Source organism: Canis lupus, chromosome 7 (assembly GCF_011100685.1).
Source record: "Canis lupus familiaris isolate Mischka breed German Shepherd chromosome 7, alternate assembly UU_Cfam_GSD_1.0, whole genome shotgun sequence".
Classification (NCBI taxonomy): domain Eukaryota; kingdom Metazoa; phylum Chordata; class Mammalia; order Carnivora; family Canidae; genus Canis; species Canis lupus.
Window position 1 is genome coordinate 60,925,484 of NC_049228.1, and position 18,125 is coordinate 60,943,608.

Consider the following 18,125-nt stretch of genomic DNA (forward strand, 5'->3'; position numbering starts at 1 on the left):
TTTGACTATAATTTGAAACCTGCATGCTATACTAATAATCCACTTGCTAGATTTAGCCCTGGAACAATAGCAAATGAGATCATGTATCTGGCTTTAAAAGGAGGATATTTACTTTTATGGCCAATAATAAAAATGTGCTCAAATAGGAGTCATTAAATCTCTTGCTTCAGGATGTAAACTGATATCCTCAGGTTTTAGAGAGAATGCACGCTCCTAGATGTGCACTTAGGGATATGTTTCAATTCTAACTAAAATGTGGCATATATGCCAACCTTATCAAGAAAGACTTAGATATGTTGGATTGTGGCATGAAGAAGTGACTGCAGCATTTTGCAGGAAAATGAATTGATGCTGATTTTAACATCAACCCTCTGGAAAATTCATGGTGCCAGACCTGGCACAAAAGTGTATAGCATGAAAGCCTAATGTTATTTCAATGCTCAAATGAATCCCGTCGCTTCTTACCTGAAACATGCATTTTAATAGGAGAGGGAATGCAGAATAGTGCAATAGAAAAACACCAGCCTTTGGGAGTCAAAAATCCTCAAGACCCTATTGCTGGTCCAATTCCAATTTACTACTCGAGTCGTCCTGGCAAGCACCTACCTTGGGGTAGAGGAATACTGTTGTGATGTGGAGAGTCTCATGATGGCTCACCCACCTCAGTCAGATAGCAGTTACAGAACAAGTAACAATTGACTTACTATGTTTGTTGGCTTAGAATTTACAGACCATTATATTAGGAGTATCCCATCCTCCAATAAGCCAAAGTCAGAGGTAAATGATAAAATTGAGGTTGGACATTGAGCCAGTGAGTCCACAGGGCACCAGGTTCTGGAATCCAGGGTTTCAGCCTCCATGTCCTGTGCTCCAGGCCAGCTTGGTCTTCTATCTTTTCACAGCAGGCCAGAAAGAGCTAACAGACTGGAAGGTGCCTTACAAGCTCTTGACCTATATAAGTATGTTATTAGTGTTAAAAGCTGTGATTGGAAAGGTCATATTTTTAAAATTATGACACTATGGGTTTTTTTTTTTTTCTTTTTCTACTCAGTCCTCGTTCTGATGTTTGTGGTATGGATGAAACGCCGAGATAAAGAACGCCAGGCCAAGCAACTTTTAATTGATCCAGAAGATGATGTAAGAGATAATATTTTAAAATATGATGAAGAAGGTGGAGGAGAAGAAGACCAGGTGAGCTATATTTTAAACCTTTAAGGTGAAATTTTGTGATCATGTAATCCAAGTGGTAGGACAGATAATACACACAGTAAGTAAGGAAATGGTCTCACGTTTTCTGTTTATCATATTATCAAATATTTAGAGGGAAGTCTTCCCTAGGTGTGCTGCACATTTCTTGATTTTTTTTTTCAAAGTGCCAAATGTCATTGTACTTATTTTGTAAGAAAATCATTAACATTGTTTCAAAGAGCTAGTATTTAAACCCAGCTTCCATTATAATGATGCTAATAAAAATATTTTTCTTCAGAGTTTTTCTTCATTGGATATCTAAAATATAACTAAAATTAGTTTCTACGATGGGGTTTATATATATATATATTTATACGTACACACACACACACACATATGTACACAGGAAAAGCACTAGATAATTCATTCTACAAATGTTTACCAAGCAAATTCAATATCTCATACACTATTTTATCACTGAAGATTACAGAAGTAGGCAGAACCAACAAATATCTGCCTTCACAAGTGTTAAGTTCTTTGAGGAGTATTCGAAATTAGAGACAATACCTAGTTCGTCTTTGTATCCATGGAGTCTTTTGTGATGCCTGACTCATTAGTGGACTCGAAGGACTCGAAGTTCCTGTCTGGCTATAAAATAACATAAGTTTCTGTATCAATGTACATGAGGAGCTGCATACATATTCAAGGATGAGAGATGTTCATTATGTGGGACACCTTAATGTGCTCAAGAGAAAATTGTAGATATTGCTAAGTGCAATAAATGCTGTTATCTCTTAAATCTTTGAAACCTGTGATATTATACTGTGATTGTCTCCCCTTTTGATAGAAAACAGAGCTAAAGATGATTGGATTCTCATAAAGTAGGCAGTGGTAGACACAGGGTTTGAATCCAGATCTGTCTGACATCACAGCCTAAACTAACTCTATCCTGATATATAGTACCTCTTGTAATTACCTGGAAGATACTAACGTAATCTATAAGAAGTCTCCATGACAGGTGACTGTATTTTAGGTACTTTGGTAATTATGTTATTTCCACTTACAAATACAAACTTTGGGGCAATAGTCAAAAAAAGAAGCCAGAATTCTTGGGTCTTGTATCATTATCAGTAAATTTAGATGTACTCTGTCTTAAGTATATATGTGGACATTAGTGATGAGGCTGTTTACTTGAATAAAAACAAATTTTCATGAATATATTTTCTTTTCCCTTTCTCTATTCATTTGAGGAAATAGTACATCACTTTTGGGGTGGTTTGTTTTGCTTTTTTGTTTGTTTGTTTGTTTTAACATATTTATTTATTTATTTAGAGCAGGCAACTGCAAGTGGGGAGAGAGGCAGAGAGAGGAGAGAAAGCATCTAAAGCAGACTCTGAGCTGAGCAAGTTGTGGGGCTCAATTTCATGACCCTACAATCAGATCAGAGCGGAAACTAAAAGTCGGAGCCCAACCAACTACACCACCCAGGCACCCCTATGTCACTTTTTGTTTTACAAAGCACATTCACGTCCATTGTTGTGTTTAATCTTTGTGGCAACTCATTAGTTTCCCATTTTCCATTTGTAGCAAGTTAAGTGATTAGCTCTCAGAGCTTGTAACTGGCAGAGCCAGAACTGAGGTCCACCTTTTCGGATTCCAGATTCCATGCTTGGTTTATAGTACCTCAGCTCTCGCATTTAGAAGAGATGCTTATTAAAATATGTTGAAAACTTGACTCACGTGTAAAGCTGCTTCGAATACTGACTAATTAAAGTGGCTCTATAAATATGCCCCAGGGTTTCTTGCTTATAAATGTCTTTGGATATTAAAATTCATGTTTGGCTTAATCCTTAATTAATCTATCCTTTCACTCTCCTGAGCTATGTTCAAGATCAGCAAACGTATATTGATCACATTATCTCATAAATCTTCTACTTTTGGTATTTTATTTTTCATGACATTGTGCATAATTTTCTAGGCAGAAATTTAAACCCAATTCTATGAAGCTCCAGTAAAAATGGTAATAACTGGAAGGCCAAAAGTCATAACTGGACGCTGCTAGAATTGGAGCCCCAGGGGCAAGAACCAAGAACATTCTCAACATCTGGGAGTCTGACAGAGGGCACTTAGAGTCACCTGATCTATCTTTCTCCCTTCTCCCCGCCAGTCTCTTTGAGAAAGTGTTTAATGAGATTCTATTGTTGTAGCTATTTTAGGAAAGACTGACTTCCTTTATTGACTTTATCCACTTAGATTGGTTCTTGAGATCAAATAAGTCAAACTTACTTACTACTCTAAGATTTATTAAAATCATCGTTATAAATGTTCATCCTCTTCTTTTACTGAGCTCTGAAGTTTCCTTTGCCCCAGGTAAGCTTTTAGATAGGAATGTTTTGTTTCCTATTGGAAACTTCCCCAATAGTCCAAAGATTTTTCTGAAACTTTCTCTGTATTGTTCTCTGTGTCTAATTTCTTTATTTAGTACTGATTTTCCTATTTTATCTTTTGGTAGCTAGCCTCTTGGTTCTGCAATGCCATGTTCATCTAAATTAAAAGCCTCTGTCCATCTTGGATTCTCTGTCATGATTTCCAGTTGCAGTTCTCATTATAGAAAATTGCAAAAAAATTGGGGACTCTTGAGTGGCTCAGTTAGTTGGGCGTCCGACTCTTGATTTTGATTTAGCTTATGATCTCAGGATCATGAGATCAAGCCCTGCATCGGGCCCTGTGCTCAGCAGGAGTTTGCTTAAGACTCTCTCTGTCTCTCTCTCCCTCCCTCTGCCCCTCTCCCATTGTGTGTACTCTCACACTCTCTCAGATAATACATCTTAAAAAAAGAGAAAATTGTGACAAAATTAAATAATTGGCTTTTTATTTATTCTATGGCTTACCTCATAATAGCAGAATAAAATATGCAGTGTGAGTATGCTATACCAAGGATTTGTCTCTACCTAAAGTGTTTTTATGAAATCAATTTGCTTATTGCATCACCAAGGCCACTGCCTTAACTTAGATCAGAATCATCATTGTCCTCCAATAGCATCCTAATGAGTGTCCTGTCTCTGGCTTCACACTCCCACTAACTCTTTAGAAATTATTAAATCCAGACTTCCTCCTTAGCATGCCAGGTCTTTGGCCCTTTGGTGCACTCCCTTAAGGAGCAGATAGGGGGTTGTGGGAAAGAGTTGATGGAGGGTATACACTCCCTCAAGACGCAAATCCATGAGGTTTGTCCATGCATAGCCACTAAAATTTCTTTGCAAGTCTGGGTGAGTTATCCTTATGCTCCTTCCCCTCTACCTCTTTTTTTTTTTTGGTCCAGATAAAGTTTCTAAAAATATTTTATTTATTGGCTTTAGTGTTCCCTTTTTTATTGAAGTATGGTTGATGTACAATGTTATATTAGTTTCAGGTGTGCAACATAATGATTCAACAAGTCTTTATGTTACACCATGCTTATCACAAGTGTAGCAACCATCTGTCATCATACAACAATATTACAATGTCATTGACTGTATTCCCTGTACTGTGCCTTTTCTTCCCATAACTTATTCATTCTGTAACTGGAAGCCTGGACCTTCTTAATGGCAGATTCCTTTGTTCTTCCATTCTCTCCTCCTCCAGAGATCAAAGCAGCTATGGGTCTTATTTCTCTTGGAGCTTATTAGCTTCTTTATATTTATTCAGGTAGCCTCATTATGTTCTGAATTATGGCTTCAAAAATCTGTGATTTGGTAACTTAACTGGCTTGTTTGCTAATACTAGCATGTGAATAATAGTCTCGTGACTCTATATCCCAACCAGAAACCGAAGGCTTCCTACAAGGTTTAAGAGTGTAACCACCATGCATGTCAACAAGAGCATTTCCTGCACCCTGGGAGTCTTCCTTGTATCCCCTGCCAGGAAGTATGCCCTCTGCCAAAAGTAACTAGTATTTTTTTTATTTCTATCACCACAGAACAGCATAACTGGTTTTTTTTTTTTTATAACTGGGTTTTAGATTTCGTTATGTAAATGGATATCATACAGTAGGTACTTTTTGTGTCTGGCTTCCTTTACTCAGACTTATATCTGTAAGATTCATCCGTGCTATATACAGAAGTAGTTCATTTTTATAGTTGCTAAGAAGTATTCTGTTGTAGGAATTAACCACATTTTATTCATCCATTCTACTATACTTGGACTGAGTTCATGCAGTTGAATTATTATGAATACAACTGCTGTGAACATTCTTGTGTGTGTATGTTGGTGCATTTCTGTTGGTATGTGCATAGGGATTGAACTTCTCCATCCTAGAATGTATCTGTGTGCAGTTTTAACACCAACCTGCTAGTTTTCCAGTAATTGTACCAATTGACATCTCCCTTCACCATAGTGGGGCATGAGAGTTTCAATGGCCCTACATCCTCACTAGCACTTGGCTTGTTCTAGTCCTCAAAGTTTAGCCCCTCTGGTGGCATATATCTCAGTATGATTTAATCAAGATGTTCCTACTGACTTACTTACCATTTTGATACCTTTGTGAGGTTTCTGTTCAGCCTTTTGTCTACTTTTCTATTACAGTTGTCTGCCCTTATCTTATTGATATGTAGGAGGTCCTTGTATAGTATGGATATCATTTATTTGTCAGATAAACATATTGTCAATATCTTCTCCTATCTCATAGCTTACTTTTTTATTCTCTTAATTGTGTCTTATGATGAGCAAAGGTTTTTTTTTTTAATTTTAATGAAGCCCAATATAGCAATTTTTTTAAAGATTTTATTTATTTATTCGTGAAAGACACAGAGAGAGAGAGAGAGGCAGAGACACAGGCAGGGGGAGAAGCAGGCTTCATGCAGGGAGCCCGACACGGGACTCGATCCTGGGTCTCCAGGATCAGGCCCTGGGCCAAAGGCGGTGCCAAACCACTGAGCCACCCGTGCTGCCCCAGTATAGCAATTTTATTCTATTAGGAAATACACTTATGTCCCATTTAAGAAAACTTTGCTCTGAAGTAATGAATTCTCCTCCTAAAAAAAAAGAAAAGAAAAGAAAAGAAGAAAAGAAAACCAAAACACTTCATGTTGTCTTCTCAAAGCTTTATTATTTTACCTATCATGTTAAGTCTGTGATCTGTCTCTAATGGATTATTCATTTGCTATAAGATATTTATCAGAGTTCTTTTTTGTTTTCTTCCCTGATGCCCAACAGTGTTTACTAAAAAGATAGCCCTTCTCCACTGCACTGCAGAGGTCCACTTGTCATAAGGCAGGTGGCTCTGTGTGTGTGGGTGTATGGGCTGGCTTCCTGACCCTGTGCTGGACTGCTTGCTCTGCCTCCCTCTTCTTGGGCTGGTACCACTTGTTTTCATTGCTATCACTTTACAATGTCTTCCTGTCTGTTTGTATAAATCCTCCAACTGAATTCACCAAGATTTGGATCAAAGTTTTTGGTGGAATTTCTCATTTACTTTTATTTTCTTAAAAAAAAAAAACAAAAAACTAAACCTTTTATTTAATACTCTTACTTTTTAAGTGAATTTAATCCAAATACTTTTCCATTTTCTTTTTTTTTTAAATATATATATTTTTTATTTGAGAGACCACTCACAAGTTAGGGGGAGCAGCAGAGGGAAAGAAGAAGCAGGCTCTCCGTGGAGCAGGGAGCCCCATGTGGGGCTCAATTCCAGGACCCCAGTATTGTGACCTGAGCTGAAGGCAGACACTTCACTGACTGAGCCATCCAGAAACTCCACTTTCCCATTTCCTAAACAAGATATTACTGCTTTAAATCTTAAAATTATGGTCCATTCCTGAGAAGTTCAGCTTTGTGAAATACATTCTATTTCTATTTTCCATAATTCACATGTGACTCTGTTAGAAAGTCTATTTCTTTTTTTTTTTTTTTTTCTGAGTATAGTTGACACACAATGTTACATTGGTGTCAGGTATACAACCTAGTGATTCAACAAGTCTATCCATTAGGTAGGTATACAACCTAGTGATTCAACAAGTCTATCCATTAGGTTATAATGCTCACAAGTGTGGCTACCGCCTGTTAGCATATGACACTGTGACAATACCACTGACTGTATTCCATCTGTTCTTTCATTCCCATGACTTATTTCTCTGTAGCATGCATTAAGCCTTTTTGGCAACAGAATATGATTTATACATTTTTATTAGTTTTGGGGGGAAGATATTATCTCTCTACAAGAGTAGGCTTAGGAAATGGGATTGCTGCCATGTTACATTTTAGACAAGTTATAGTTGATTTTTATTACACATAGGCAGTATTTTATGGAGCATGTGTGTTACCTCTAGATGTGGATGGAGACTGTGCCTTACAAGGCAGGCGTGGCTTGTCATAATCAGGCGGTGGCCTGCTTGATGTCTCCGCTGGACAATCCCAAAGAATCAGCAGCTTTTTCAAAGGATGGGCAGGTCGCAGAGGGTAGTTGAGGCAGTTGGTGAAGCCAGATAGGAACTGTAGTGACAGGCAAAGGCAGCTATGCTGGGAAGGCTGTAAAACCTAGCCACAGGCTGGCTTAGCCAGCATTCCTATTTTTCCTGCCAAGAGAGTGTATCCTCCTTAAGGAGCTAACTGATTAGAAAGAAAACAAAGCAAAGCAATCCTTTCCAAGGGTAGTTCTTATCTTCAAGGCCATTGATTAGCATCTCTTGCTGTCTTAGTTCTGTGCCAGGATACAGGTTGCTAATTTCTTTAACAAAATAGCTCAGAAGCCTACAAAAAGAAAAACAACAACACACCTGTATTTTTTGTCTTGTGTATAGTAGACTCTTCTCAGTGCATGTAGATACTGTGCTCTGGGTTAAGTTGTTGGGCCCCAAGTTGGTCCCATATTTGAAGCTAGCATTAGATGCTTTCTGAATAGGAGCATCTGTTGACTGTTGGACAGACACTTTTAGTATAATGTCTGCTCTCTTTTCAGAGGGCGAAGTTTCTTCTTTATCTGCTTCACTGCCACAGCAGGGCTTTTGGTGGTTATCAAGTCATGTTTAATTACCCTCATTAGTAAATGTTCATTGGTGCACTTTTGGTCAATGGGGCTCGTTGCAGATACTGTGTAGCTTTTCATGTTTTTTTGCGATGAGCTCCCTTCATATTAGCATCACGAATAAAATCAGGGTGAATGTACAATATAGCCGATGGCTCACATTTCATGGAACCATCCCTCTAGCCCCAGGATAGGAAACAGAAACTGTTAGCTTCCTGCTTTTTAAAGCTTAGGCTTAATTACGATTGCTTTTATATTAAATAAACATTTGTGGAGTGTGTATTATGTTTACAACAGTCACTGGTGCCCACTTTAAACAACCTCTACCTAAATCACTCACCATTATATGGTTTCATTCTTCATAATGATAGCAGAAGCTATTGTTTGGGGTACCCTATGAATTAGGCACTGTACTTAAGTGCTTTCTATACATTATTTCACTTGACCCTCCCACAGTACAGTAGAGTAGACACACACTGCTAAAAAGTACTGAAGTGGAGATTAAGTCTCTGTCCAGAGAAAGTGATACGTTTACCAGATCCTGTACCATCCTTGGCAAAACTCAGGTTCAATCAGGTGATTAAAACAACACCTTTCAGGGCACCTGGGTGGCTCAGTGGTTGAGCATCTGGCCTTTGGCTTAGGTTGTGATCCCAGGGTCCTGAGATCAAGTCCCACATCAGGGTCCCCATGGGAAGCTTGCTTCTCCCTCTGCCTATGTCTCTGCCTCTCTCTCTGTGTCTCTCATGAATAATTTTTTTAATTAAAAAAAAAAAAACAGTTTTCCAAATGTCATTTTGAATTTATCAGAAGAAGGCCATCCTTTCCTTGAAGTAGACTCTGGGACATCTAGCAGTTTCCTCTGCTCTTGAAATTTGACTTGGGAAATGCCCAATTCTGAGTTTGGGGCCTGGGAACTCCTATAAGGACTCTGGATCTGTAAGAGAGGATCTGTTGTCCATGTTAGGAGGTTTCACAGATTACAGATTACAGTGAGTCAACACTGAGATCTCCTGAACCATGGCTGCTGGTTCAAGGACAGCATTAAGGAAGCAGGGCTTGCCCTCTCCACAGACAAACTCATCGAGCTTAAATCAGGGCTGGTCGTGACAGAAAGTGTGAGTGGCTAATTAAAAGTTCCTCATTGGTGTTCTCTTGCTCACTCTTGGATTCTTGGCCCTTACTATTGCCTGGGTACTAGGTTTGACTTCCCACAGAGCTGCTGCTGAGTGGAACATCACAGTCGGCTAGATTCTTCTCTCTCAATTTCTTCAGACAAGGCCCAGCACCTCTTGGGCTCAGGAGGTTTCACACTCCAGGATTGTGAATACTCTAATCTGAATTCCCACATTTGGTTTCTTAAGTTTTTAGAGTCTTGCTCTCGAGCTGGAGTTTTTCTTTCTCATCAGAGATGGTTCTGAGGTCTCAGAGAAAGTATCTGATGTCAACCCTTAATGATTTGGGGTACGTGTCTGAAAGGTAGATTCTCTGTCACTTTAAAAGTCATATTTCATCAGGTGGGTGGGGAAGGGGTGCATCTGGATTTTTTTTTTTTTATTGAGCTTGCAAAGTGTAAAAACTGAAAAATTTCACATAAATTTTGGATCTCCCAAGCCTTTCCAAAAAGTTGAAAGATCTAGAAACATGGCCAGCATTCTGTCTTGAGAATAAGTATTGGAAACTAAATAGAGGCTTCTTGCTTTAGGCAAGGCAGATATATTCTGGTGATTGTTTTTATTTTCTTCTTTTTGTCCCAGGCCAGCTTTCTTGACTTATATTAGAAGCCAATCCTTTATAAAAATCTATTTTTTGCTGACTCTGATTAAATTATGTGATTATTAGTCTTGGGATTAACAAAAAACAGATTTCTATTAGGGGAAGGTCCCATAGTGCTAGTAACCATGGAACAATTTTCTGTAGTACTGTGTTTGGTTGGTTGTTTGGTTGGTTGGTTGGTTGGTTATTTTAAAGGGAAAGAAAGCAGAATGCCACAGATATACTTAGCCAGATGAATTGGTTAAAATAGGATAGCTGCTATAACAAACTAAAATTTCAGTGACCTAAGCCTGGTAGCCTGGTTGAAATGCACTTCTCACTTACTTCGTGGTAATTGGGTTTCAGGTCATGGGGATTAGAGGTGGGGAGGAAAGATCCATGCTACTCTACTCCATGCAGTCATAAGGGACCCAGAGGACCAGCAGCTCCCCAGCTCTGCACATGTGGCTTCCAGGGTCACCCCAGCCATGCATACTTGCAATCCCTGAATAACCAGAGGGCAGGGAGGATGATTTGTGGGAGATTTTTATGGGCTAGGCATGGCACGCATCACTTCCATTTTCTGTCCCCTAGGAAATGCCTTTGGCTAAGGTACCCAGTAAGAAGGAGGAATGAGTTCGGTGACCGGCTGGAAGTCTCTGCCTCACCCTGTTAAGTGTTAAGTTTAGAGAATCTTTTCTGACTTTCTTTGAGAAGAGTTTTCTCATAGTGACCCACCCAGAATAGAGTGCTAGCTCATGTGCATTGTTTTGTGACCCATGCAGATATGCTGGAAGGAAGTGGGTCCCTGGTCACAGAAGACACAGGAAATGCAGTAGCTCATGAAAATGGAGACACTGTATGTAAGGCTCACAAAAACTAGGGAGGGCAGCTTTCCCTTACCTGCAGAATGCTCCCCGTGCTCCCTGGGACACTGACATCTTCTTGATCAGGGATAGGAACGTGCACATGTAAATGATCACATGCGATTTCAGGATAAAGGGAGTCATGATAGGAGCTCTTTGTAGTGGCCCAGGATTTCAAAACCCTAAAGATCCAGATGTAGTTGCTGTATGAGTGACCATTGCCTTTTTTTTTTTTTTTTAAGAAATTTAATTCTTATGTAATTTGTGGGAGTTAGTGTCAGTATTTCTGTAGCTGAGGTCCCCAGACCTTCCATGACACAGAAGGCACGTTCAGTGGAATTTAGGTGCCTGAGATGGGGTAAGAACCTACCCACAGTCCTATGAGTTGGGACTTGGATTTGGGGAATGGGAACTCTGAGGGTTGATGACTTAGTTTCTCCTCACATTGCCCCACCACGCTACATGTTAAACTGCAATAGGTTTGAGCCACCTATACCTCTGTACCAAGGCAGGGAACCTCATACTTCCCCGGCGTTAGTCCATGGTCTTAGCCTGCCTAATAACTCTGTTTAGCCACTAAGACTCATCTCAAGACATCCTCCCTTGGAATCCCATCTGGATCAAGTATCTCTGCTTTATGATCCACAGCATTCCATGTCTACTTTGTTTTGAGCTTTTGTGTCCAGTCCTGCTTCCAACCTTAAATTCTGGGAGGGCAGGGATCCTATTCGTTTTTTATTTCTGTACTTAGGACGTCACACGCCTGAGAAGTGCTCATAGAAAGTTCGTGCGTTGGGCCCTCTTCCCAAACCTCTTAATTTTTAGAAGTCTGTCTACAGGGTTGATTGACACCCAAGACAACTTGAATTTCATTCTTTGAAATCCCTGATGTCTTCCGGAAATGACGATAACATTCATAAATGCTAGCACTCATTACATACTTGATCTGTGTCAGGCTCTGTGCTCTGCCCTCAGCCTACATTTCTCCTATAATCTTCCCAACAACCCTGTGCCATAGACACTGCTGTTACTCCAGTGTTCGAACCCAGGTCTATGTGACTTGAGAGGCTAAACTCCTAATGCACTTGCTGGTGGTCATATGACCAATGTTGCATATGGTGTTGCTGACTTGTAGCACGCAGGTGTGACTGGTAGGACCAGTGAGGCTGGGCACTTAGCCATGGTTTATTAAAAGACCTCAGGTAATCAGGCTTTAGAAAAGGCAAAGAGGGGATCCCTGGGTGGCGCAGCGGTTTGGCGCCTGCCTTTGGCCCAGGGCGCGATCCTGGAGACCTGGGATCGAATCCCACATCGGGCATCCCGGTGCATGGAGCCTGCTTCTCCCTCTTCTCTGCCTCTCTCTCTCTCTCTCTCTACCATAAATAAATGAAAATTAAAAAAAAAAAAAAAAAAAAAGAAAAGGCAAAGAGTAAGACTTAGTTAACAGGTTAGGCATGGCTTGCAAAACTGAGCACATTTTAGTATTAACAAAGTTAGAATCTGGAGAAGCAATCTGAAGAGCCAGGTTATTACAGAAAAAAAATAATAAATTCAGGTATACAATCTGGGTGACAGAAGCTAAAATTTTAAATCCAGTCTAGATGCCTAGACAGAGGGGGAGGGTACAGATATAAGAAAGTCCCTTGAGACCAAAAGAGTCACTTCCCCCAGACAAGGAATCTTTGCTTGAGCCAGAGGGTCTGTCTCCATGCACTTCCGGCCCATCTCAGGAGCCAGCCCTTGTGTGGGCAACCAACCCAGGCCCTCTGACTCAAGCGGAGAGTGAAATTTTATAATTTAACCATGGTATATTTGATTCTTTTAAATGATTGTTTTATAAAATCTTCCTGCTAAGCAAACTGACAGATGGCTGAATCTGGACACAGCTGTGGAGACCACTTTCAACATTTTTATTGTTGGCTGAGGCACACTCTGCTATGTTCTCAAGTTATTCGGCCGCTTACACCCACCTGCAAATACTAGTATATTTTGCTACTGATTTCACAAGAGGAAAGTTTCACTAGGGATTGGATTAGTACATTGTCATTGCCTTTGTGCAAGCTGTTCTCAAAATACCACCAGGTGACACATGTCGATAGGCTACCAGAACCATATTCTCAACTGGCCGGGGCCCATTCATTCCCCATTGGACACAAAATATATTTATCATGCGCATGATTTGCACACAACCTTTTATTTGCTATTCCTGTCACTTTGTGTGAATGAACAAAATATTTTATGTAATTCATTTTAATATTCATTCTTGAGTAATCATAAGTTTACTGTATTTAGTTTTAGAGGAATAGAAAGTTATCAATATCCCAGTAATGACAGTGATAAAGATTTTGACCGCCAACTGTGTGTTAACACTTTGCCAGGGGAAAAACAAAAGCAAAGATGCTAAGTGGTATTTGCCAAAGTTCTGCCAGCTGGCCAAATCCACCAACTGCTTTTTTTTTTTTTTTTTTTTTTTAATAAAGTTGTATTAGAATACAACCATGTGGGATGCCCGGGTGGCTCAGTGGTTAAGCATCTGCCTTTGGCTCAGGGCGTGATCCCAGTCCAGGGATTGAGTCCCATGTCGGGCTGCCTGAATGGAGCCTGCTTCTCCTTCTGCCTGTGTCTGCCTCTCTCTCTCTCTCTCTCTCTCTCTGTGTCTCTCATGAATAAATAAATAAAATCTTTTAAGAAAAAAGGATATAACCGTGCACCTTGTCCGTTGTTTATGTGTTACCTGTGGCTATTTTTACACTGCAGGCGCAGCAGCGGAGTTGAGACCTTGTAACAGAGATTATATGGCCCAAAGATACTAAAATGTTTACTATCTGGCCCTTACCAAAAAAGATTCGCTAACCCCCTTAGAGTTTAGAGAATATGGAGCCTTCATTAGCATTTGATCCAGAGCTTGAATGCTCTTTAGATTAGCCCAGGAACTTTATGGAACCTGCCCAAGGTCACGCAGTTGAATATGGTGAACTCAGGATTTGAATCAAGGCATTCTGATTTCAGACTCTGTCTTTTGCAGTCACCATAGTATGCTCCCTTTATATGTACATTTATCTTAAACAGTGATTAGTTCTCCTTAGGAAATTTCAAAACCATGTGTCTTAAAGTGGAGAAGGATTTTTGATGCTCTGTCACCATATTCTGAACCAAATCTTGTCATTTCTTTATTCCCTATTTTTAGGTCTCCTCTAAGACAGAATACTAGGTCAGGCCAACAGAATGACTTTGATCTTGTCTGGATGGTGACATTCATATTTTTAGGTAGAAGAAGTTGGAGCTTGGGGTGGGAACATGGCCTGAAGGTGCATTTAGAAAGTATACTCTGTGTCTCCCAGCCAGACGTACTTAAACGGGCTAAGAAGTATGTTCATCTCTATCGGGCTATAACTGAATTACATGGACAAGGTGGGAAATGACAAACCTCAGTATAAAAATTAAACGTCAGATTTCAGGAGGAACATCATCTCTCTGAAGCCCTGTTGCTCTGCTCCATCCTGCAGGCCTGCACAGCCACATCCTTACTTCCCCCAGCAGCTTACATCTTCCTCTTCCGTATTTTTGTTACATATTGTTCATATATGCATGACGTCAAATCTCATCATTTCTGAATGCATTCTTTTAAAAGATGGCAGACTAAGAGCTCTATGGGCAACCCCATCTGCGACCCAAAAGACTCTCCAGAAAGTATTTATTCAATCAAATCTAATGGAACCGTCTTCACAACATTTTTCCAAGAGGATATGCCATATTTTTACAATAGGAAGGAAGTTGTGATAGAATTCCAACAACGCCAGCATCTGTGGCAGGACCACCATTTTGCACCAACGAGTGAAACTTCAGCTCATTCAAAATTCTGAAGACAGAATTCGGAGAGAATTTTGAAAGAAGCTGTGACAGGGCAGCACTAACAGTAAACCGTGGAGGCAGGAACCATGGATGTGTTCCCTCCTCAGGGGGGCCTGGCTCCATCCCTCCTGGGACCAGGCAAACTGGCCTCCTAGTGAGATTACCCTGTATGTGACAGCAGAGAATAGAGGTCCTTCAGCTGTCCCGGAGTTATTTTATCTTTGTTAGGTTCGTGATTCAAACCAGAAGAGCTTTTAGCAAATCTTTTGTTTCTGGGGGCTTTCATAATCCTTGGAATCTACTTAGTCTCCACATCATTTCTCCCGGGTACTTACCATCATAACTGTATTTCGCTGGGGGAGGAAACTCAGCTCGTATCATCATTTACATAAAGCTCGCAAGGGTATTTGACTTGCGTGTCAGCAGTTGTATGGTAATGTGTTGACACCTTATCACTATTTCATTCAATTATTTTAATGCCAGGAGCTATAGAGGGTGAGATAATAATGTTCTCCTCCTCCACCTTCCGTTCCTCTTTGTGTCTGTCTGAAGAGTTTCTTGCCTGTGCCACCGTCAGCTTTTTTCCAGAGAACTTTTTTTTTTTTTCCCTTCGGAATTTTGTCCATTGACTTTCATGTCAGTATTTTTACTTCTCTCAGTTCCTCAGTCCCGAAACATTAAAAATGTTTCCCTTATCTATATGGGAATTTTAAAGTTCCTCGCCTCTGCTGCTATAAAGGGAAAGTTTTCCACTTGCACCAGCCCTTGCCCAGGAGATAGGGAAGCTGGCTGCTGGGTTCTTCACTCCTCCCCCCAGTGGAGGCTGATCAAGGACCGTGACCTTTCGGTGCCTCCCTTCCTGCAGCGGGCCTGCCTGTTGTTGGTTGGACCGAAATGAAGAATCCTAGTTCTGCCTAAAAATCTGGGAGGCACGTTTTAACCAACCATGCACAGACCAGAGTACTAGACCCCAGTGCCTCGTTAGCTTAGCATAAACCACCCTGAACTCCTCTCCTGGACCAGGAACCCTTCCCGTTTCCCACCTCGGTGAACTGCCCTGTGCATTTCTTCATTGGCCCATGGCAACAAGATGCAGCTTTTATTTTTAATTCGCTTGCCCTGGTGGTCTCTGTTTTATCCTTCCACGCTGCTTACCTGAGTCTGCAACCTGCAACCTTGGACGGATCATTAACCTCTCTGACCTGCAGTAACCAAGGGGGATAGAATAACACCTACTTTGGAAGGATTTGTGGTGGGAGTATGTGAGGTACCACTTGAGAAAGCACCCAGTGTCATTCCTGCCAGGTGAGAGTTGGTTTCCTTCTTTCACTCAGAGCTGGAAATGGCATCTGGCACCCAGTAGGCTCTCCTTTAAATACTTGTGGGATAGTAAACGAGTATTTTCGTCACTCTCTAAAACAGATTCAATTACACGATTCTATAGATGCTATCAGCAAGGTAGCTTTCTGAATTTTTTTTCTTTTTTTAGCTTTCTGAAATTTTTACCTAGGTTCCAGAATTTCTATCTATACTGATGCAGCATTTTAATTTATTTAAACATAACCAAATGCCTTAGGATAGATTCGTGGTATCTTTACTGAACCAATTATAAATTACTGCAAGTCAGTGGAATTTAACAAGAAAAGTCAAAACCAGAGTGTTAGCTGCTAACTAACTTTTTACTGACTCTCCCATAATTGTATCACCCTTAAGACATTTTAACTCATAGATGGACCAGAAAGAGGTTTTAGTTGCCTGCAATGTGAATATTCTTAAAACCATAATTCCATGCCTCCTTCTAATGGTTGTTGCCAAATAACATATGTTCTAAATATTCTAAAACAAGATTTTCCTTGGCCTTCCTTTGAAAATTAGACCTCTTTAGGAAGTTAGCATTGCAAATAAAGGTTGACAATCATAAGAGAATTTTCAGATCCACTTTTTCTCTAGAGAGCTTTAGGAACCAAATAAAAGATTTCTTCTTGGCTTGTTTCTTTGTAATCTTCAGGAGACCATGAACCCAATGACCTTGAAAGTGTTTTCAGTCTCTGTAATTGTCTTTATAATTCTCATCCTACATGTTGTAATTTGTGTGTTTAAGTAAAGTATTATGGGATTGTAAAGATGTATAATTTAGGAGGTTTGCATAGAGTGACCCCTTATCAAAAGGCTTAAAATTGGACCCTCAGATCAGGACCTCTGCCACACAACACAGATGGATATGGACAGAAAACCAGCCCCTGTGACCTGAAGACACTTCTGCCTACTTCCTAGCATTGTCAGGTTTTTTTATATCCCATGTTTGTAATAGAAGAAACCATCACAGAGAAATGTTAAGCCACATTTAACCCAGTTCCTAACTTTACATAAATCAGTGGTTTTCTGCCTCTTTTTTTGCTATCTGCACAACTGAGGAATATGACATATTTCCATCATTACGGGGGACTCACCAGAGCAATGAATCTCAGTGATAAGACAGGGGTCTTTCCGTCCCTCCCCATTGTGAATTACTGCTATGGAGTATAATGTGATCCAAGGCACATTTCTTAAATTGGTTGCTCTTTTGAACATCTGGCATGAATATCATTGCTCAGGCTTTTTTCGACACATTTTTTAATGAGCACTTTCTACGGGCTTGCCATTTTGCTGGTGGAAAGGATGGAACAGGACTACAGACCTTTGAAGGCTTCTCCCACTCTCTAGTTCTTAAGGTGTAGGAAAAGGCTATCAAAAGAAAGATAAAAAACTATAAATTAATATGCTGCTCTATATATCCCTCTAAGTGAAGCAGGCGAGGTGGAGATGCTGTCCTTGCATGGAGGAGACAGCTGCAATTGGCTACGACAAATTATATTAGAATTTAAGCTCTATTTTGCCACATCTTCCCATTTTCAGGTGAACTATCCCTATATCTAAGTGTTGGCAATTTATTAGAAAATTTTTATGACACTGCTGGCCAGTCAAAATACATTCACCTTTGTAACTTTTGGGTATAGAGGGAGCGTATAAGAAATCAGGGAGCAGCCTGATTAATGCACAGGTTCTTTCCAGGTAAGGAATAGCACAAGCAAAGTCTGCATGCCCCTTTTGTCAACAGTTAAGCCAAGGAAATTTCTCTGTATTCTTATACAGAATTATCATATAATACACTGAGTATCAAGGAGTTTGTCACCAGGTAAAAGACAGTCCTTAAACATTAGATTCCATTACTTAATTTCATGTAAGTCAGACTTCTAACAAAACATTCTACACTTTCAGCATAAAAATATTTATTGACTATTATCAGTATACTTACAATCTGTTTTTCCCTTTCTTCTATATAAAGCTTCAGTAAGTGTCAGAAGGCACAGTTATTCACGGTTTATCCCACTTTATTATGCTTGGTAGTTATGCAGTTAAACATGACCTGGAAAAATATGCTTCTGGTGTGTAAGCATTCGGAATTCTCTAAATAAGTCCCTGTT

At 40.0% G+C, this 18,125-nt stretch overlaps 1 protein-coding gene across 1 annotated transcript in view; it reads left to right on the forward strand.

The window, feature by feature from the left end:
- The window catches only part of CDH2 (cadherin 2), a 213,869-nt gene that overhangs the window by 180,551 nt on the left and 15,193 nt on the right, over positions 1–18,125 (forward strand). The window contains 1 exon segment of the mRNA NM_001287156.1: positions 1,052–1,191. Coding sequence (NP_001274085.1) covers positions 1,052–1,191 — 140 coding nt within the window.